Source organism: Glycine max, chromosome 4 (assembly GCF_000004515.6).
Source record: "Glycine max cultivar Williams 82 chromosome 4, Glycine_max_v4.0, whole genome shotgun sequence".
Lineage (NCBI taxonomy): Eukaryota > Viridiplantae > Streptophyta > Magnoliopsida > Fabales > Fabaceae > Glycine > Glycine max.
The window spans coordinates 15,511,581-15,535,287 of NC_016091.4; the positions used below are offsets into that span (position 1 = coordinate 15,511,581).

The 23,707-nt window shown below is 35.7% G+C and overlaps 1 protein-coding gene, 1 long non-coding RNA gene and 1 other non-coding gene across 6 annotated transcripts; 2 read left to right on the forward strand and 1 right to left on the reverse strand.

Moving 5' to 3' along the window:
- Positions 1-287: 287 nt before the first annotated feature.
- Positions 288-22,582, forward strand: LOC100811644 (protein ZINC INDUCED FACILITATOR-LIKE 1). 4 transcript variants are annotated; one of them, XM_006578329.4, is made up of 17 exons: positions 288-514; positions 1,163-1,203; positions 5,101-5,161; positions 5,252-5,354; positions 5,456-5,558; positions 5,761-5,814; positions 5,905-5,967; positions 6,161-6,210; positions 6,416-6,491; positions 18,994-19,182; positions 19,262-19,349; positions 20,310-20,395; positions 20,483-20,590; positions 20,744-20,788; positions 20,892-20,934; positions 21,766-21,809; positions 22,181-22,241. In XM_006578329.4, the coding sequence occupies exons 1-16, from the start codon at positions 367-369 to the stop codon at positions 21,789-21,791; spliced, it is 1,284 nt and encodes a 427-aa protein (XP_006578392.1). In that variant the 5' UTR covers positions 288-366; the 3' UTR covers positions 21,792-21,809; positions 22,181-22,241. The 4 variants fall into 4 exon arrangements, with proteins under 4 accessions (XP_006578392.1, XP_006578391.1, XP_014630139.1 ...); XM_006578328.4 differs by having other exon boundaries at positions 293-514; positions 20,892-20,980; positions 22,181-22,582; XM_041015161.1 differs by having other exon boundaries at positions 351-514; positions 1,158-1,203; positions 20,892-20,980; positions 22,181-22,582.
- On the forward strand, positions 1,486-1,558 carry MIR10405E (microRNA MIR10405e). Its single transcript, NR_161680.1, has one exon. It is a non-coding gene; the product is annotated as a microRNA MIR10405e (primary transcript).
- Positions 7,506-14,236, reverse strand: LOC113001449 (uncharacterized). Its single transcript, XR_005891279.1, has 2 exons — positions 13,940-14,236; positions 7,506-7,777 (listed from the first exon to the last, which is right to left on the reverse strand). It is a non-coding gene; the product is annotated as an uncharacterized lncRNA (long non-coding RNA).
- Positions 22,583-23,707: the final 1,125 nt, after the last annotated feature.

Genomic DNA, 23,707 nt, shown 5'->3' on the forward strand with positions numbered 1-23,707 from the left:
TATATAGGATATCAAGAAAGAAATCTAATTCAATTAGTTTTAATAATGTGTACATGAGTTGTGATAAACTCCTATGCATCGGATTTTAGCTCCTCCCTTTGAAAAAAAATGAGGTGGGGTAATAGGCCAATGTATTTCAAATAATTGAGATGAGTTAACATAAGGATTAGAAAGATAGCAATATTGGAGGAAAATTGAGCAAACCTGTGTTAGCGTAATTTACTCAAACTCTATCCTGTCTGGACTCACTAGGGCAAAACTGTTTTTGACTTTTACCCCTTGTACTAATATATATGTTATAATATATATGATTTGGGGTGGTTGGAGGAATCTTCATGAAACAAGAAGTGAGGTTGTCTTTCAAAGATGGAAGAGGAGACATTTGAAAAACCATTGTTGAAGAAAAACTATCATGAGAATTGTCCTGGTTGTAAGGTGGATCAAGCCAAGGAGCTCAAAAAGGATGTTTCCTTTAGAAATCTTTCTTATATATGGCTGGCGGTGTTATGTGGCAGTAAGCACTTGAACTCTGTTCCAAAAAATTCTCTCGTGTTGGTTTTATTTAGTGCTAAAGTTTGCTGATGCTGTATTATTCTAGCATTTTCTTATTTTCTATTTGAACATGTCACGTGATCATCTATATTATATGTTTTGTCAGTGTCTAATGTGATATTAAAAAGGTTGCAGAAATCGTCAAAACTCAAAATTACTCCCCACTTTTGATTTATGACTGCAATAAATTAAAAGACTTTCATCTTTTCAGCCAAAGTTTGAACACTAGTTAGTGTTCTTCAAGTTGTACTCTTGCAAATCCTTAATAACTATAAGTCTAAGCAAATCATTTTCTTTTCTTTTGAGAAAATCGAAAAAGAAAACCCTCCTTAGTAGTGACTGATTGAACTGTATGGCGGTTTCATATCTTTCTCCTTAACATCTGTATCTGTATAACTTAGTTCAAAAATGGAGTGACTCCTATCAGGGTTGTATGGGAAGATTATGTCTTGAATTTGTTATGGTTTCAATTCAGTTTACCATTTTCAAACTAGAATCAGTGTTTTGTTCTAACATGTTATGTTATCTTGCTTCTATGCATTCTTCACTCATTTGATTGAAACAGCTTCTACATTTCTTACTGATGTCTCTCTCTTTTAATCAAGAACAGCTTTGCCTGTAGCATCATTCTTTCCCTTTGTTTACTTCATGGTGAGTGTAAATTTCTACTGGGTATTACTGTCACTTCTCATATGATGCAGCTCTGATTTTTGTGATATTGTTATTTCTTGGAGGATGTTCTGTCTACGTATGTAGTGTAATATATATGTTTTTTTGTTTCCTGTTCAAATTCAGCTTTTTATTTGAACTTTTAAATTTTGACTAAAAATGAAGTAAAGAAGCTTATGCATTGTGCACCACTTTTTTAAGAATTTCTAATTATTTTGATTATTTCAAAAATTAATTTGAGTATCAATTCAATATATAACCAATTTCTCCATCCAGTCCTTTTTATAAGAAACAAGCACTAAAACTTTGTTTCTTATAAAAAGGACCGGATGTAGTATTATGTTAAAAAAATTAAAAATTAATTTTCATGATGCAGATCTACTAATCTAGTGTACTTGGATCAATCTCAGCATTAACTTTTGTTTCACTTTTAAAGGAATAACAGATTTTGTGTTGGAAGTGACTGCTTTCTCTTTTGGCTGATCTCACAACTATCAACTCAAATTATTTGGGTGTTGCAATCATAATGAATTACTGATGAGAGGGATGTACTTGAGAGATTATGTGTCACACCCTCTACCCCGACATATAAATAAATAAAATATATAAAAAATATCGGTAACCAAATTCACACGGGTAAAAGGTTCACATTCACTTCACTATTATCAATTAAAACTTATTAAAAATATATTCGACTCGAAACAAGGCCGTCAAAATTTACAAAGATATTTTGTTAAGTCAGTGAGATAAAATAAAATAGACTAACATTATGCAATTAATATAAAACTTATGCCCCACTGTCACATCCTATCAAAGCATTGTGTCCCGACGTCCTCCAGCACAAGGTTCCTTTAAGTACTTCACCTAGCCATCTGCTCCCCCGAACACAAGGTTCAAGATCATCACAGGATCCAAACACAAACAGCAAACCGGGAGTGAGCTATCACATTCCTAACTACTAGAGAGAAACAAAACAACATATAGTAGCCAAATACAATTTACTTAGCATATCTCACATTATTTCATCACTTTGTCATTCAAAATTCACTTTTCATCCATCAATCACACTTTTCAATCATCAATCATATTACACAAGAATCACACGTTCTGATCAAGACATAATAACACCTCAATTCATAATAAACAATTAGCAAGCGCATGAGACAATTATGCTAAGACTTGAGCCTACATGCAATGTGGTACCATGTCAGTGAAAAACCACCCTGGGGCGCTTAGGAGTACATAACAAGACACACCACACAATGGGTTTGTCAGGTCACTCTCACTAAGTAAGATCATAGGGAGACCAGTCAGGGTCACGATGTTTTGCGAGAATGCTCCAACCATATGGGATCAACATAGGCTTAAAGGAGCACTCAAACCCGGTGACCCCAAAGGCCTACACTCCGAAGAGTCCTTCAGGGCCTCTCCTTCCTGATTCAGGTCCAACCCCTAAAATCATTTTAGCACACAGGCACTGTTAGTGAATTATACAATACCCACGACCTCACACTCGTGTCTTAAACACGTACAACATATTGCGCTACAATTTAACACTGGTTCATAAATAGGAACCTACACTTTCTCTTTAACACTGGTTCCTAAATAGGAAGCCTACACTTCCTTTTTAACACTGCGCATTTACACTTTTCTCAAGATAACACTGGTCGGGTTATTGTACAATTCACAGCTTATAACACAAATAATGTTACATCAAGAGTTAATCACACACTTATTCACAACCAAAACTCATTCACAATTTCACATCTCATAATGTCACAATCCACCATCACATGTTTTCACGTATCTCACAATTCAACACCTGTTCTACTTTACACTTTTACTCAATCTCAATAACAATATTATAATCTCAAGGCAACATATTATTCCATAATTCATCACATATTTCATTTATAAGCACTGCTCATGAATTATACAATACCATGACCTCACACTCATGTTTCAAACATGTTTAACACAATTGCGCTACAATTTAACACTGGTTCCTAACTAGGAACCTACACTTTCTCTTTAACACTGTGCATAAACACTGGTCGGGTTATTGTATAATTCATAGCTCACGATATAATTAATGTAACATCAAGTGTTAACACATCCACTTATTCACAATCGAATATCATGTCCACATTTTAACATCTCATAACATCACATCAACCATCTCATAACATTCCCAATGATATTCATAAGGTACAACATACACATGTTCATGAAATTTAACCATAATATTCTCAAACTCCAACACTTAATAATTTTTGGAATCATACTATAACACTCTACAATATTATTTACATAAATTATTAATATAAATAACTACCTCTATATCTATAAACTAGCATACATCATATTGAATCACAAATTTTAAAGTAAGCTTTCAATGCACAAATTCTAAATAATTATATGAACACTTTGGTCAATTTCAATTATGATATTAATTTTTTAAAATTATATATAAAAACCTAAACAACAAGAAAAAGAAAAAATACAAAATCAATATCTCTCTCTAAATTTCTCCTTACTTTATTTCATCAATTCATATTAATTAGAAAAAGTACTCGATTTATAGGATTCACACTCAACACAATAGCATATCAATTTCAAAAAAATTGGTATGTCAAACATATATAATTCACTGTAATAATTATAAGGATAAAATGAAAATTGCAAAAACACCCCAAAACTCATTTCAATTGATATCTCTAAGGATCCCTACACATGTTCTCACTAATTTCCAATTGTGAATAACTCATCCCTTACCTCTAAGCGGACTCGTGTCTTCCGACAGCGATAGCGGTTCCCTGAGATTCCTTCAGTTATTCCTCCGACTGCTCCGATAGAATTCCCAAACGTCAGAGAGACGGAGAAGAGATTGAAACCTCCACTTGTACTGTCTTCATGCGATTCCTTTTTCTCCCTCCACGAATATTATCTCGCAAATCCCAACGGTGAAAGTGTACGCAATTGAATTTCGAAAAACATATCCAAATTTAATGAAAATCCAACGGTTAAAGAAACCGAGATCGTAATTTTAATGAGACCATTTTGGGTTTCTGCGGGAAAGAAAAATGCTACAATGAGAAAGGCATTTCTCTCAGCTCAAACATGATATCAAAATTCCCAACGGTGAGAATGCTTGGAATTGGACTGCAAACGTAGTGCTCAAATTTCACGACGATTCAACGGTGAACGAGTCCGAGATCGTCGTTTTTCTGAAACAGGTTAGGTGGTCTGCGGGAAAAAGAGAGAGTTTTGAGAGAAGAAAGAAGAAACGAAATTGTGAGGCAGAGGAGGCTGAGGAGTCAATCTGCAAACTGACCTAGCATGCTGCTATTTATAGCTAGGGACATTTACGACCTATTATTTACTCTATTTATTTATTTATTATTTATTATTTTATAAAAACAAACTTTATTTTATTCTCTATCAAACAAATAAATAAAATACCCTTTTTATTTTCTCTCAAATTATTATTTTAATTAATAATTATATCTCCTTATTTATTTATTTATAAAATTTCATCATTTTTTTAAAACTCTATTTATTTATAAATAACAATCCTTTTTAATCTAGTTTACGAAAATTGGGATGTTACATTATGAATTGGATCATTTGGATGTTTTGACTAGAAATCGATTGGAATAAAGTGTAGCTTGTGAGGATTTTTGTTAATGTGAATGAAAAATTTCAATTCTATAATGAGACCACTACTAATTCTAATTTAGGCTTCCACATAGAATTATTTGCTTTTTCATGAACTGATATAAATGCCTATCAAGTTAATTAGCAGCCAATCTTCAACATTCAAAGTTCTATCACCGCTCCACATAATATGCATCCTCAAACATATATATTTATTTTCAGGTGAAGGATTTTAATATTGCTGAAACAGAGGAAGACATAAGTACCTATGCTGGATATGTGGGTAGGATTTCTATTTTTACTTCCATTTTTTGGTGTCTTCTCTATTTTACAAGTCCTTACTGGTCCTCATGTGACCGTGGAAATGCTGTAGGATCATCAATGATGCTTGGCAGGTCTTTGACATCCATATTGTGGGGTATGATTTCTGATCGCTATGGTAGAAAACCTGTTATCATTATAGGGATTATCACTGTGTATGTATACATTTCACTGAAGTGAATGCTTTCTTTCATGCTATACTTATACAATACAATGTTTCTTCCTCATAACATTTGTGATGCATACTTGATTTCAGTGTCATTTTCAACACATTATTTGGTCTTAGCACGAATCTTTGGATGGCTGTTAGCATGCGATTTCTTCTTGGATGTTTAAATGGTTTACTTGGACCAATAAAGGTCATGTTCTATCTCCTTATATACTATAGTACAACCCCCGAAAAGCTGGCACTTAGCAACTTAATGTTTCATCTAATGGCATCAGGCCAAAATTAAAAGTTTGAATTTGTGCAATTTCATAGCTGTTTATGTAACCCCCCGTTATTCCATCAAATTATAGCTTACACTAATATATGTATACCACAACCTCTTCTATTAACAGGCTTATGCTACTGAAATTTTCAGAGAAGAGGAGCAGGCTCTTGGACTCTCAACAGTAAGCCTCACCAACCTTTGTCTACTATCATTTTTAAGAAGCATGTGTCAATCATAATTATAAATTATTCAAAGTGTAATCTGATTTTAGGTGGTTGCTGCTTGGGGAGTAGGTTTAGTCATTGGTCCAGCATTGGGAGGTTATTTGGCTCAGGTAATTTTTTTTTTTTTTTTGTTTCTTCTTTAGAAAAAGCCATGGATTTTGTACATGGACATAAAGTGACTTGTTTTGAGAGACATGATTTCAATTCAAGTTTTGAGAATGCTGATGCCTGAAATTCAATTTGTACATATAATCAAATCCTTTACTTACTAGATGGCTTTATTTTGTGAAATTTTTATTACAGCCGGTGTTGAAATACCCACATATATTTCCAAAGGGTTCCTTTTGGGATAGGTATGCTTATTTTTGTTGTTTTCTAATTTTAAAAAACAACTTGTTTCAATTCTGTATTTTTCCATATTGCCGACTTCACCTAGTATAATAAGGCTTTTGTTATTGTTTCAATTTTGTTTTCCCTCTTTATTCCTTAAATTTCTGTTTGGTTTGTTGTTGTGCTGACTGCTGAGTTTCATTTGTGAAAACATGAATCTCCATGCAGGTTTCCATATTTCTTGCCGTGCTTCATAATATCAGCTTTTGCGTTTGCATCAGCAATTGCTTGCATTTGGCTTCCAGTATGTATATCAGTTCATCTACCCTCTTCGATTTTTATTACTTTTATTCTAAACATCAATATGATTGACATATAATCTACATTCTGATGTATGTATGAAATCTTTCAACTCAGGTCCTGGTTTATCCAGTACCTGTTGTAATCTGTATCCATTGTTATTTTTAAGTCAAATATATTTCCAAATTGAAGCAAAGTCAAAACATTAGTCTTTGTCGTTGTGCCAAGGCCTGGCTTACCCACTAGTGCAGGGAAAATTTATAAAGTGTGCTTATTTATGTCTTTCCCAATCATCCTCCGGGATTGAGAATTCTGTATATAGAAAGGGGTAGAAGAAAAATAAGTCTGAGAAACCAGAATCATACACTTGACCAACAAAAACAAGATTCAACGTGAGATTAGAAATGTAGTAAACATTAGAAAAAGAGATAACTGAGAAGTGCAAATAGGCCTAGTGCCTCGTAGGAGTTTCATCAAGGATGTAACATCAGATGACATATGGTAAGAGGTTTCGGAGTTTAGAATCCATATGGAGGAAGATATACAAGATAGGGTAGAGGAAGGTGCAAGGACCTAGCTAGCTGGGATTGGAACTTAGCTAGTTTAAGTTTGAGAATAGGAAATGATCTGTCTTATAAAAGTTGGTAAAATCATGAATTTTTTTTCTTTAAACATGTGTTTCAATTTATAAAAGTTTGAAAATGAAATATACATGTATGACTGTATGAGTCTTCGTAGTGGGAAAAATATAAAAGACAAATTACTCATACCACGGGTACCAGATGCACAATTATAGGTTGATATGAAAATACAAGCGAACAGAAATTCTGTCAATAATCAACTAAACTTTTGAATAAGACTTGAGGGATGAGTCGTTGTCCATCAATATCCGTTAAACACAAGGAATATAAAGTTTTGGGGAAAAGTATATTTGAATAACGACGTGCATTAAAATAAAGGGATTCCATTCATGATCAAGATAGGAAAGTAAGTATGTTAGGCTTGTAGAATGAAATACTTGAATAAATGAAATACATTCCTCCAAATAAAATAACTAGCTCCAATCCAACAAACCAATGAACAATCATTAATAATAGAATTTGCCCAATCCCAGACGCCTACCATAAATAATATAAACATAACCGCTGAGGTGACTATCCTAATTACTTGTGACCGACCAAGGTATCTTGACGGGGAGGATATTCACATGAGATATCTCATCTTCTTAATTGCCTTGAGCTTTCTGCCTTCTAGATCTAGAAGTATCTTGCCAAGTCGCTCATCTATCCCCTGCTTGTGATCAAGCAGGGCCACAACCAAGAAACAAAAGGGGGGTGAGATGTAAATCCAAAGAACATGTAACATACATAACATGATGCAACTAGGGAATGCCATTTGCCTGGAATAGCAGTTCCCCATAGACAACATGATTCAAAACGTAAATATTATACTATCTATGGCAATATACTTACAATACTTCTTCATCAATTCCTGTATCCCATTTATTTAACTCACACCTCATCCTGGATTGAATTTGTACTATGCAGGAAATATTAATCACTCATAGGAATACACATATTGTACCATCACCTCAAGCAAGTATATAACTAGGAGAGTATAATCCAAATACGGAACACCATTATCATTCAAGATCCTACTTCTTCAAGCACAATCAATTCCTTACTAAGCATAACACTTCTAGCACTCATAGCATTTTACCATCATTGCCATTACATTCAACAGGTGTATGAGGAAAAATAGAATTCAAACTCAAAACACATCTAGTCACAAGTGTGTCCAATCATTCAATAGAGATTAGTCACCTAATATGAATGTCATGCATGATCATAAAATCAGTCAATAATTATCTTGTAATTAATGCATTATGTATGTGGGTACCCCAAGATAGTATTTATATGGCACCCTTGGCACTAAGCCGGGGAATAACCCAGAGACTTGGGTGGCACTAAGCCTGGGATCCCACTAAGCATGGGAGTGGCACTAAGCCTGGATATGACACCTAGCCTGGGGGTGGACATTGAGTCCTGGGATGTCATGACACATGATCAATTATTAAGTATTTCCCTTTATTAGCAGCCATGATAAGAGGACGGGAGATGGGTTTTAGGATATAAGCCCATATCCATGAAATATCTATCTTTCCAAAAATATTTTTCTTCATCCTTAAGATCTTTCACAAACTTTTCAAACCATGAGTATTTATATAATGATTCCTTTAAAAAAAAAAAAAAAAACTCAAAAGAGCTAGCATATGAGAAAAGAGTTTTGAAGGACACCTAGGCCCTGGCCAAAGGTCTAGGCACTCACTTACAGGTAAATACATAATTTACATATCATGAGACAAAGTACTACTAAAAGAAAAGATTGGTGAGACCAGTTTAAAATTGTTGGACACCTAGTCCCTGGCAAAATTTTCAAGAAAGGGCTTACTCAGAAATTCACAAAATTAGTGGGCACCTAGTCCCTGGCAAGGTTTTTTCAAAAGAATTGATTCACTCAAGAATTCATGAGAATTAGTGGACATCTAGTCCTTAGCAAAGTTTCCAAACCAAAATCTCTCATCTCCATCTTTATTGAGGGTAGGTTGTACAACATTTTCTATTCACACAAATGGGGTGATACCAATTGCCACAAGCTATCAAAGTATAGTTACATGAAAAAAATATCACAGTATATAAATTAGACAATCTCATACACAATGAATAGTCCTTGATTGATAACAACACGAATGAAGACATACCTGAGGCCCATGTTGGAAGGCCCATAAGGAGCACTAAACGTCTTGTGTATTTGGACGACTATGCCTAGCTATCATAGGATGGTTCCAGGAGTTAGTTACAACCATTTTAGCTTTTTGTTATTACAATTGTGAATTCTGTTATCATAACAGAATTCACCTTCCATAGAATGTAATTAAATAACACTGCAATGAATGAAAGCACAAAGATGACTTTTGCGTAAATATCAGTTAGAATAGAGTACACAAGAGGTCACCTTGTCCTCAAATACAAGGGAGATATCCTCTGCTCATAACAATTGGTCCAACCTACCATGACCGACCATACCACCCGCAAGACGACCACGGATCGTTTGAAGGCCATCTTGTGCTTGACCCTCCACCACGATTCCTTGTTCGACAAACATTCTAACTTAGCCAACAAGGTCGACATCATTCTGGACCATCTCAACCAACTCACCACCGTATCCACTCTGACTTCCCCTTACCATCTCCCACAACGACCTCACGTCAAACTCAACATTCCCCGTTTCGACGGTCACGATCCGATGGGATGGATCTTCAAGATCTCCCAATTTTTTTATTACCAAGGTACTCCTAACGAAGAACACATCATCGTCGCCTTGTTCTACATAGACGGCCCTGCCCTTAGTTGGTACCAGTGGATGTTCCGTAATGACATTATCACATCGTGGCCTGGTCTCCTTCAAGCTTTGGAGTCACGCTTTGCACCTTCGTTTTACGACGACCCCAAGGGTGCTCTCTTCAAGCTTTCTCATCACGAGTCCGTGAAAGAATGTTTGACAGAGTTCGAACGACTCGTCAATCGCACCATCGGACTTCCTCCTCAGTTGCTTTATCTCTAATCTCTCCCCGGAAGAATAGGCGTTGCAGCCCATCTCCCTACCTCAAGCCACTGCTCTTGCAAAGCTTCAGGAGAACAAGATCAATGATCGTCGGCGCAATTATAAACCCTCCCCTTTCCCTAGTCCTATTTCCTTACCCTCCTCGGCACTTTCCGGCTCACCCAGACCCAAGGCCCCTTTTGTTCAACGCACTCCCGACAAAATGGCTTTTCGTCGGGAGAAGGGCCTCTGTTACAACTGCGAAGACAAATGGAGCTCCACCCACCACTGCAAGGGCGGCGTCTTTCTCTTTATTGCAGACCCCGATCATCCCGATTTATCGCTAAATTCCTTAACATCCGAGACTACAACCCCTTTCATAGACCACCACACCACATTGGACCTTACTCCACCTACCTCTCACATTAGCTTAAATGCTCTTTCTGGCCTCCCTGCCCTAGAGACATTTCGAGTTTACGGTTTCATCAACCACGCTCGTCTCACCATTTTAATTGACATCGGAAGCACGCATAACTTCATCCAACCTTGTGTGGCCAAATTTCTCAATCTTGCCACAAAAGACACTTCCCCCTTGCGTGAAATGGTCGGCAATGGCTATTTTCTGGATTGTCGGCAACTTTGTCATGTGATAGCTCTGCAAATCCAGCACCACACATTCACAGTGACTCTCCACATGTTCCCATTAGTGGAATCGATGTCATTTTGGGAATTGAATGGTTTAAGCATTTGAGCCCGATAACTACTGATTACATCACTTTTACTATGTGATTCACCCATTTGGGCCAATTTGTGGAGCTTCACGTTAACATTGCTTCTGGGCCTACAAACGTTTCGGCCCCATAGGTTAAGCATCTTCTCTAGACCTGATCCACATCTGCCTTATTACACTTGTCCTTGTTACCCGTTTCCAAACCTGAACCACCCGCAGAATCATCTCACCCGATACCCACCATTGAAGCTATCCTTACCAAATTTGCTCCCATCTTCTAGACACCGACTCACCTTCCACCTCCTCAAAAGATCGTCTATCACATCAACCTCCTACCCTCGGCTAACCTCGTTAATGTCCGTCCTTATCGATACCCTTACTTCCTGAAGTCTGAAATAAAGACACGTGTCGAAGTTACTCAATTCAGACATGATACAACTCATTCATAGCCCCTTCTCGTCCCCAGTGTTACTTGTCAAGAAGGACGAAAGTTGGCATATGCGTGTCAACTATCGGGTCTCAACTCCATCACCGTGAAAGATCGCTTTTCGATGTCGACGATCGATGAGCTCTTGGATGATCTCGACCATGCCTCTTGGTTCTCCAAGCTTGATTTGTGTCAAGGATTTCATCAAATCTTAATGGCCAATGACGACATTGCGAAGACTGCATTTTGCGCTCATTAAGGTCATTACGAGTACCACGTAATGCCTTTCGGCCTATGCAACGCACCTTAAACTTTTTAGGCCATGATGAATGCACTCCTTCAACCATTCTTGTGCAAGTTCACCGCTGTATTCTTTGACGACATCCAAGTCTACAGCGAAACCTTGCTGTCACACCTTCATCAATTGGAAATAATTTTCCAGACCTTGTTGCAAGGGAAGTTCTACCTCAAACGCTCCAAATGTTTGTTCTCCCAGAGACAATTGAAGTACTTGGGGCACATCATTTCCGGCAAAGGAGTTGAACCCGAGCAATCCAAGATCAAGACTATTGTAGACTGACCCATTCCCTCCAATCAGAAGGATTTGCGTGGATTCCTTGGTCTCACAGGCTTCTATTGCAAATTTGTTAAGGGATATGCTCTTCAGTAAGTCGTTCTGCTCCAGAATGCAATGCGAATCCAGTTACGTTTGCGAATTGCACACTATCACCACTGCTATCCATAAATGGTGCTAGTATTTGCTCGGCCACCAATTTACTATACTTACGGATCACAGGAGCCTCAAGGATCTGATGCCCCAAGTCATTCAAATGCCAAAGCAACAATATTATCTCGCCAAATTACTGGATTATGATTACATAATCTAGTACAAGACCAGTGTTTCCAATGTCGTGACGGTCACTCTTTCCCGCATTGAACCACTTCCCGAGGGTCAGTGTCTCATTCTTTCCCTACCCAACATTGTCTTCATGGAACAACTACAACAAGCCCTTCAGAAGAGTCCAATTTTTCAATCGTAGCTTGCTTCAATTCAGGCAGACCATGCTGCATACCTAGACTTTCAAATTCACAATGGGCTGATTCTATTCAAGGGCACCATCTGGTAGAATTCCGGTAATCCCTTCATCAAGGCCTTGTTGATCGAATTCCATACCACCCCTATCAGAGGTCATTTGGGTATCACTAAAACACTCCACCGCATTCAGTCCAATTTCTTTTGGGACCACATGAGACGTGATGTTAAACTTTTCATTCAGCAATGTCATAATTGCCAACAATTCAAAACTGTCACCCGACGGCTGACCGACCTCTTTTAGCCTTTACCCATCCCGTTCGGCATCTGGGAGGATCTTTCCCTCGATTTCAACACCCATCTTCCCTGTTCCTAGGGATTCGCAGTTATTATGGTAGTCGTTGATCATTTCTCAAAGGGAATCCATTTCGAAGCCCTTCCACCCCAATTCACTGCATTCAAGGTGACAATTGTATTTCTGGATACTGTTTGCAAACTCCATGGTCTGCCTCGTAGTCTGGTTCTTGACCGTGATCCTATCTTTATCAGTTCCTTCTGGAAGGAACTTTTCAAACTCAGCAGCACTTCTTTATGCATAAGCACCACTTACCACCTGCAAACTGATGGCCAAATAGAGGTGATGAATCGTGTGTTAGAGCAGTATCTTCGCTCCTTCGTCCACTCACAACCTTCAGATTGGTAGAAATTTTTAGCTCTTGCTGAGTGTTCATATAACACTTCACTTCATTCCAGCACTGGGGTGACTCCTTACGAAGTCATCTATGCCAAACCTCCCCCTTCTATTCCCCATTACATCTTGGGGTCATCTAACAACGAAGCTGTGAATTCTTTGCTGTCCACAAGGGATGCTATTCACGCATCTCTCAAACGTCGCCTCCTCAAAGTCCAGGCCGCTATGAAGAAACATGCAGATATGAAATGGCGAGATGTGGACTGTGAGGTTGGGCAGTGGGTTTACGTCAAACTTTGCCCCTATCGACAGCTCTTTGTCATCGGTGCCGCCCCTCATAAGCTTGTCAAACGCTACTTCGGTCCTTTCTTGATACTAGAGCATGTTGGAAACGTAGCTTATCATCTGCAGTTGCTGAAAAATTCAAAAATTCACTCCTTCCACCACACCATGGTCCACTCATTCCTAATCCAGAACCTTTACTTCTTACCGTTGTTGAAAATCAACCTGTGCTGGAGCCTCTCTCCATACCATCCTCCAAAACTGATTCCTCCACTGATCCTCCGACCCGCTTGGTTTTGGTACAGTGGCTCGGTTTGGCTCCAAAAGAAACAACTTGGGAGAAATGGGACGAGTTTCGCGACATTTATCACCTTAAGGACAAGGTGACTTTCTCAAGTGGAGGTAATGATAGCAACACATATGAAGACATACCTGAGGCCCATGTTGGAAGGCCCATAAGGAGCACCAAACGTCCTGTGTATTTGGAAAACTATGCCTAGCTGTGATAGGATGGTTTCGAGAGTTAGTTACAACCATTTTAGCTTTCTGTTATTACAATTGTGAATTCTGTTATCATAACAAAATTCACCTTCCATAGAATATAATTAAATAACACTGCAATGAATGAAAGCACAAAGATGAATTTTGTGTAAATATCAGTTAGAATAGAGTAGACAGGAGGTTACCTTGTCATCCTCTGCTCATAACATTGATCAATCACACAATCCTTGGCAGACATACCTTCGTCAATTATTTGCCAAAAAAATCACACAAGAAACAAAATGTAATGTAATCAAAATGTTATGAGATCTAAGCCAGATTAAAGGCATTTAAAATCTAGGACTTGATTCTAGAGAGCTACCAAAGTATTTAGTCTAAATCAGTGTTGTCAATAGCAGATCGCGGAAAATTGTGAAAAGCTAAAAATCCGCTATAGAATATAATAAGAAGGTTGGGTATAAGATGGATGACATGGGCAAAGAAGAAGGTGGAGTATTAAACAAAAGAAAGAAAAAAAAAGTTGTTACATTACCTGTAAAAAAGAAAAGGCTGGACAAAGAAGGAAGAAGGCTACATGGTGACTAAGAATCAGAGGAAATGAGAGGTTCTAGGAAATTGCTACATGCACCCAGCAAAATTGTTGTTACACCCAACAATTGCACGATTTTCTCGTTTTGCCCTTCTATAAAAGGGATACAGATTGGCTAATCCGTAAGCCCCATACGGATTCTGTGAGTGTTTTTTTTTTAATTTTTTTCAAAAATATATTTTACGAATTAATTTAAAATTAATAGTCCAAGCAGGAGTCAAACTTGTGATTTTCGCATTATTAGCATGACGCTCTAACCAACTGAGCTAATAGGTCAATTGTTATAAAATAAATAATGTTAATATATATAACACTAAATTTTTTAATGTATATTTAATGTTCATGTAAATTTAAATAATAAATTTTATGACAATTAATTTTGATATAACTCATATGGATTAGCTAATCCATAAGTAAAATGTAAAAAAGAATAGAGCATCCTGCTAATAACGCAAAAGCCATGCCCAAGTCCATAAGTAAAAAGTAAAAAGAATAAAGTAAAAAGAGTTTTAACTTTTAACAAAGTTAATAAGTAAGGCTACTGTTGGGCCCTTGTCTGCATTTTGCAAGCCCAAAATAACTGTAATCCGCATTGACCCGAATCCCCAATCCGCTCCAACCCAGCTTCCTATTTGAAAACAATGAACCCTAAACACACCGTCGCCGTCACCATCGATGCAGTTTCTCTCCGGATTCAACCTCGTCAGAAATTAACGATGCAACGAGGTTTCGCAATGCATAAGGCGCCGACAATTGTGATTTTCGCAGAGTCCACAACATGACACTGCCGCGATTGCGTTTTTCTCAAAACCCGCTATGCTATAATGTGATAGCGCCGTGATAGCCGCTATTTGACAACACAGGTCTAAGTCACTTATTTTAAGTTATCACCGGTTCTGGTTTCAATACAGAACAAGCTATTTAAGTAAGGAATTGGCATGTCTCCTTGGCATAGTTTTTGTTCCTATCTTTTCCTAAGCTTTTAGGGAGTTAGGGGCTCGGGAAAGGTTGGTTTGGTATCCTTTTTAGGTATCTAAAAACATATCAGATGGCCTCAATTTGTGGTTCAAGCTTTAAGTTTCTTAAATTAGCACAAACAATAGTTAAAACAAAATTATCACTGCACCAAAACAGATTTGACATGTCCCGCCAAAGTATTCACCAAATATTCTAGTTGACCCTAAAAATTATGGGACCAATTAAATTGAACAAAGGACATCTGAAACTAAATTACTGTAAAAGATAGATCCTAATTCGTTATAGGTTGCTCTCACGAAAGTAATTAAAACAGAACAGAACCACATTAAAATTCTTAATAATAGTCCTTTCAACATGTTTGGCATATATATATATATATATTCCGCAAATATCCTGTGTATTCTTAAAAATCACTGGGGGTAGAAATAGGACTTTCAAAACTAAAAGATCCTAAAATGGCGGCTCTTAATTCTTCCAGACCTTTATACAAGAGCTGATAGAAGACGGCTCCTTTGCTGTCAAATTCTGACAGCAATCACTACAGAAATTAAATTCCTTTCTTGTCTTACCTAACCTCTCCACACTTAAAACTTTCAGACATCTTTTAATATAATCCCAAGACATCAAACCTTGGTTAATCTAGGAACTCCAGCTACTTAGATCTTTTATCCCCATTATTAAGAGTAGGTCCATTTGCCACAGTTTTGTTATGTCACAAAGCTTAGGTTCTCATTTTCCTTCCATTAGTGTTAAGTGAACAACTTGATTAGTTTGCTTGACTCTTCAATTATATTTTTTCCTAATTGGACAACTACCCCTCCCTAGTACAAGTCAGTATTTAATCTCCACATAGACACACACACACAACGACCACATAGACACACACATAGGAAACAACCAAGTCATCCCGCACACCCACTTACACAAATTGTATAATTAGTAAACGACCACATAGACACACACACAACGACCACACACTAATATATATATATATACTCAATTACATTTCCACACCTCACTTAACGTTCGATACAATTCTCTAAGAGTGCGTTTGGATAGAGAATTTTAACTGAAGAAAGTAATTTATGAAGAATTTAAAGTTTTGGAATTTTATTTTCTTTATAACCTCATTCTCTTCCACCTGAAAGTTTCCAAAATCTCATTCTTGAACTCTCGACCTTCCCTCGCATTGATGATCCTCTTCTTCAAGAAACACCGTCAGAGCTTGTGGAGTGTCGATCGGGTGCGAGCGTGAGGGGACACGTAGAACTGTACCTACCAGTCAGGCAGGGAAGCAGCCGTCGATGCCAATCACTTGACGGAGGTGCTCCAAATGGGTTAGCTCTATGAGCTACCCTAACCTAGGGCTCCAAATGGCGGAGAGAGTCGTCAACATGACGAAGAGAACTAAGACAGCCTATAGGCTCTGATACCATGTTAGATTTCATCTTAAAACCAATTGACATTAAGTGAAGTTGTCCAACAGATATATAAGTTGTACCCCAAAGACTGAGGCAGGCGATGTGAGACTTCCTAACACTAACAGTTCTAAAGTGGATTATCTCACACACCCCGTACCTTGTTTGAGGTGGGTTCTACTGACTACTCTCCGGTGTTCGTTCGAGCTTCTCTGCATTTTTCCTTTTGAACTTGCGATTAACGTAACTTTCAGCACGGTTGTCCGTTCGGTGCGTATGACCTTTCTAATTCCTACGCCAAAAAGGGCAAGAACAGTGTGATCCGAAGCTTTGACGACAAGCAAATAACGCTTTCTTGAGTTACAAAGTCGCAACTTAGGGGAAGGGAGCAGTAGGTTTTCACATGCATGACTATTTTGGGGCTAGAATATGTGAAAGGAGGTAGAGGGAATGACGATTTTGGCTTGATGGTGGCTTATGGAAATTGGTAGTGGCAAGCAATAGGAAATCCAAATCGAGAAGGAAGAGGAGTTGAGATTGTGGTGGTGTGGTAGCATCTTGCGGCTATTGGTTTGGTGAGTAAGGTGGAGATTGAATTGAGTGGTGTGTGTAGTGGTTTGGTGGAAGTTGTAAGGTTTCTGGCAAAAGGGAATTCAAGAAAGTTGTGTTTGTCTACTGATGTACACTGTGCGAAGAGGAAAATGAAATTGATTATGATGTTAGGTGGTAACGTGAGGTTCTGTTAGCAATATTGGAAAAACTAAATTATATAAGGTGAAGGTGAGCAACGAGTGGTGGTATTATGAGGAAAAAAAGAAAGTTTAGGGTGTTTTTTGTCTGTATTTTTACTGTTTTTATTTCTTATTTTCATTCTCTAAAAATTGTTTTTATTTTCAAAAGATTAGAATTCTGAAAATATATCTGGTTTGACTTCTTGTTTTCTGCTTCCAAGAAATAAAAATACTGCGCTTTCAAAAGGAGATGTATTTTTATATTTGCTTAATACTACATTTTTTACCACCGTGTTTTTATTTTATCCAAAATGAGATTTATGGTTTCAACTGAAAACACTGAAAATGAGATTTTATTGTTTTCAGTTTTTGATTCGTTTGGAAAAATATTTTTACTGGAAATGAAAACAGAAATTCAACCAAATACATTTTTATCACCATTTTCAATTTTCAGTAAAAATGAAAACAAGAATGACAGATTAATTTTAGGAGATATAAGATATCAAATTAAAAGTTAAAGAGTAGCATATAACAACTGAAATTTTAAAAATTTGCTTATAATTAAAAAAAAAAAGATACTTGGTTTAGGAAAGATTAATTTTAGTAAAACATTATAACAATTTAAGTTTAATAAAACCAACTTATTTAATATCTTTCATACTTACACTTAAACTCATAAAATAAGCTATTATAGTAACTATAGCTTAAAATAACATACTTTAAATTTATAAAAAGAGCTACCATAGTAATTAATAATTTAAAAGTATCATTTAATTATTATAGTAAAATATTTAAAATATAAGCTCATCAGTTAAAACTCAATTATGTAGCTTAAACCGTTAAAAGGAAATATAGACACAACTTATGCTTTATAAAGTAATTATAATAGTTATTGGCTTGTTACCACGATTACATTAAGAAAACATGCAATAATCGCTATGCATAAAAAAATATCTTAATTTAAATAGGCATGAGAATATAAATAAAAATTGCTTTTATAATTAAATATAGCACCTTGAAATTTAATTTTTATGTCTGAAAATAAACATAGTACCTTAAGAGGCTTATTTGCAAAAATATAAACATAACCATGCTTCTAGGAATATTTAAAAAAATGATAAAATATGTAGGCTCCAATGGCGAGCCAATATTCCTCCCTCAGCATAACACAAGGTACATATCAGGGTTTACTTCCTAGGGTTAAAATTTCAGAATGTTACAGAAGGTAAACCTATATTTGAGGAGGCATACATGATATGTGGTTGTGTCACAATAAACTTGTGAAAAACATCTGAATTTGGAGGTTTGAAGCTTTTTTGATACAATTCCTTGGACTATTTGTTCAACAGCTTATAGGAATATCAAAGCAAGAGACTGGATCTAGGTGAAAAATATAATTCTTACCATTTTCTATTAAAATTTCCATTGTTTAAATATTTATTTAACTTCTTATTTAATTCTTCTAAATAAAACATCCACATAAATAATTTTTATTTTATTTTAAAATATCTGCATCATTGCAGGAGACTCTTCACAACCACAAAGATAGCATTGAGTCCACTAAAAATGTTGAAGCTTTGGAAGTTGGAAGCAGTGAGGCAGACAAAGACAGAATGATCCAAAGAGATAAAAGCATCTTCCGAAATTGGCCCTTAATGTCATCTATCATTGTTTACTGTATTTTTTCACTACATGATGTTGCTTACCAGGAGGTAATGTTCCTACCTAATGATTTTTCTGTTTTGACTCTCTCTCCTGATTCTGATAATCTACTGTTCATTTATATCCTAGGTTTTCTCATTGTGGGCTTTGAGTCCTTTAAGGTTGGGTGGTCTGAACTTTACAACTGATAATGTTGGTAATGTTCTTGCAATATCAGGTACACTTTTCACAAAAATGTATCTCTAGATATATATTAATTTTGGACAGACACACTTCCTTTGTAACCTTCTATCTCAAGGATTGCAATTGCACATAAGTTTTTATTCGTTGACAAAAGGGCAAGAGGTCATATGGTATCTTCCTCCAGGGATTTCTTGTAAACTGGTCATATTGAGTGCACTTCACTTATTTGAATTTCCAAAATTGGGATCTTCAAACAAATTTAGATAATGATCATAATTTAGTGTTTGTTTGTAAACTGGTCATATTGAGTGCATTTATTTGAATTTCAAAAATTGGGATCTTCGGACAAATTTAGATAATGATCATAATTTAGTGTTCGTTTTTGAAGTCGAGTTGGTTAGTCTAGGAGCATTTTTTGCAATGTAAGTTTGTAGCTTTTAGTATATTCCATGTAGTTATCTTATTTAATTGTCTTCAATAGAATAACGTTTTGCTCTTACATAAAGATCTGATGTTTCTGTTAGTTGTTGAATTAATCTAATCACAAAGATGAATTAGTTACTATACCATTATATCTTGAATTCTTTGATTAAGTAGATCAAACAAAACTTTAAGTGGGTGTAGATTTATTCAGATTTCAAACTTGCCTTAAAAAACTCATGCATGTTGTAACTATAACTTCTGTGAGATAGCTCTTTTATCATTTTCTATAGAAAAAAAAATGATAATTAGGCAAGTAACTGTATAATCATCCAACTAGCTAAGACATTACTGACATAATATGAAATTTTTTTATAGGTTCCTGATTCGATTATATAAGTAAGCTTGTTTAGATAATACATTCTACCTTGTTTAGATAGGAGTTTTTCTTATCAGCTTTTGAATTGTATTAATTTATTTCCTTTTAACATAGGATCAAAGACGTGCAGTGTATTCCTTTTGCATTAGTTAATAGATATGCTGCTTAATTACTGACTTCATTTCAACTGATCAGGTGTTGCTATTCTAATCTTCCAGCTTACACTGTACCGATCAGTTCAAAAAGCTTGTGGACCCATTAATCTAGTTCGCATAACAGGGGTTAGCTTCCACCTTATGTGGCAACTACTTTGATTAAGCATTTTATTTTTATTTTTAATATTTCTTGTTATTTGGCATGATATGTAGGTGTTATCCATACCTCTCTTGCAATGTTTTCCCTTCATGACAATGTTGTCAGGCTTCACACTGGACATAGTGATCAATATTGCCTCCATTCTGAAGAATGTTATGATTGTAAGTGTAGCTCTTTCTCTGTATAGCCACTCATTAGTGATATTGAGGATGTAAGTGAATTGAATTGGCTTCACTAAGAATACAGTTTAATTTACTGAAAAATGTTATTTTCATTGTGAACTTGCCTAATTGTATTGTTGTTGCTGGATGTAGGAGACAATTGCAACTAGTTTATTCCTTCTGCAAAATAAAGCTGTGGTAAATCTTTGGTTCCTTTCATTAACTTTCATTTATTTCCAAAAGTTGAGATTATTTTTTTTATAGAATTGAGGCTAATATGGCATGTTAAATTGGAAAACAGAAACAACATCAAAGGGGAACAGCTAATAGTATCGCTATGACGGGTATGTCAATATTCAAAACAATCGGTCCTGCTAGTGCCGGTGCATTGTAAGTGATCATTTTATTTCTTTAGCATTTGAATTTTATCCACTGTACATGATTAGTTATATAGACATATCTTAATTCACTCGCATCTAAAAATCCATGTTATATATGTTCATATATGACATGGTCCTGTCATCCATGTATTCTAGATTTTCAAAATTCAGATTTTTAGACTTCTTGGTGGTTCAATAATACGCGTAGATATTTTAGGCACATTATGGAAAAATTTAATTACTTTGCAAGAGGTGATGGTGGACAACATTTTGAAAATTTAGGCATACAAGTAGACTGCCTTCAACATTAAGGATATACCTATGTACACATTTAAGGGAGTCAATAAAAGCTATACAAGTAATTACCGAACAGATATGCTACATAAGATGGCGCTGTCGTGTTCTTGTAACATTTTATCTCATTAATCATGAAGTGTTTTTCAAATGAAAATATTGTTATTCAGAATGATTTTTCAGGACAAGGACATACTATAAAAATCTGAAATGTACTGGCATCAATAAGTTTTGTTACTGCTTTCAAACCAAACTGTCTATAGGTTTATGTAGCTTGCCTATTTCTAATTAATATATACTTTGAGCCCTGTCTGTTATAGTTAGAGTTAACTGAGGATACTCTCTATACTTTATGGTATAGTTAACAAATGTTTCATCAATAAAATATTTTTGATGAGACTTGAGAGTATGCCATATAGCATTGATCAACAACACTTTCTAACTGCAATGACTTCCTAAAAGTTCTATCCAGTTTTCTAATTTTGGTCCTTGTCAATGTAGATTATCTTGGTCACAAAAGCATATAAATGATTTTTTCCTGCCAGGTATGTTGATCAACTAATTTGTTTGAATTGGTTTCTATAATTCTATTCATATACTACTGAATATGGGAATCATTAATCTAACTGTAATTTCTGGGTCGCTTATTGTTCCTTAATAACATAATAGACCATTTCCTTCACAACATAGAGTTTTTCCCATGAAACCGAACTAAAGAATGAAAATGCAACTTTAGAATAGTGTTTGAACTTTAGTCTAACCTCTTCATATATGCTTAATTTTATTGGTGGATGGGAATAGGATGGTTGTAGTTGTTCAATAAATAAAGGTGACAGTGGATTTCAATCCCAATAGGGACATGTTTTCTTTTGCTAGCTATATTGATAGTAGCTCACTCTTGTACATTTAACTGCAGGCACCCATATTGTCTTCCTTGCCCTGAATATTGTTGAAGGACTTGGAGTACTATTAATGTTCAAACCATTCTTGAGTGTAAAGAATTAAATACCATCAAAGAAATTACACTAATATCAATAAATTTTGTACAAGGGGTGAAGCATTTGTGTGCATTGGTTTTCAGATCGTAGCCACTATGGATGATGAAATAATGATACATGATTGTGTGTACTACATTTGCATCGTGTAAGTTTGAACATTGATTATTGAGATTTTAGAATGAGTGGGTGAATGTGTATTGCGTAGAGTTAATTAAACTTTGGACTGTTATGTTTCAATATATGTAATAGAGTTTTTATGTGTTGTTTAAAAACATTCATTAAAATTATGTGTATAGAATCCTATCTTGTTAGAAAGTTAATTATGTCTTTTGTTGGTTAGTCTCGGTAGTTATTAGTTAAGATATATATATATATATATATATTAGGTTTTAGCTTGGTCTCCAAAATTTAAAAAGTTTCGCTTTAGTCTCTTATGGTGTCTTTATTGGACCAAATAATGCATATATTTCGAAAAGAACTTGTTATTTTGAGAAGATAAGTTATATGCATTAAGTAATTGTTAGGTATGGACAATCCACTAATATGGATGACTTATCTCACCCTAGGTTTTGATATTTACAAAAGTATAAATTGTTGATAAACTAATAACTTGATGTTAAGTGAACATGACCAACTTAGTAAAAGGGCCTATTCGTTATCTACAAATCTCGTTCGTGCTTGAAGTGAAAATGGTTGTGCTAAGATATAATCAGTGTTCAACGCATTGTAAAACCAATAGTGTCCACTCATTAGGAAAATTGGTGTTTACACACTAAGTGTTTTCGTCACTTGCGTTCAATTGGTATAAGTCACTTACTATCTCCTTCTACTTTTTTATGTGATGTCCAATCAAGTACGAAAAGCTAATATTAGTCGCAAAGAGCAGTGCACAATCTCTTTGTTTTGAAATTCAGTTTTGTCTCTCTTTATTTGAATTTCTAACATTTGAATTTAAGGAAAGAAAAAAATAAAAGAGCATAAAAGGTCTATACAGAATATTCCTTTAAGGTTGTTTTTGATGTGGAAAAGGAGCATATGCTATTCCCTCTACTTTTATTCCTTTCCTCTCCTATCATAACATGCCACGTCGCCTCACCCCCATGTGTGAGACAACGATCATTTCAAGACTTACCACTAATCCTGTAATAAATTCTTCATTGAAATGTATAAAAGACAGTTTCCACCCTCAAGTAGGAGCATGAAAAAACATCATAAAGAAACAAGAAAATCTCTGAAGCAAAACTCTGTAGAAATCGTTGAATGATACATTCAATCTTTCATTGTTTACTCTTTGCTAAGAAACGAGAAACTCCAAAACAAGTCCCCTACACTCAATAGAAAACAAAAAACACATTAGAACTAAAAATAATCTATACATCAAATTCTAAAAATAAGAGACAAGGAAGAAGTCTTTAGCAGAAAAAAAAAAACAAAAAAAAGGAAGA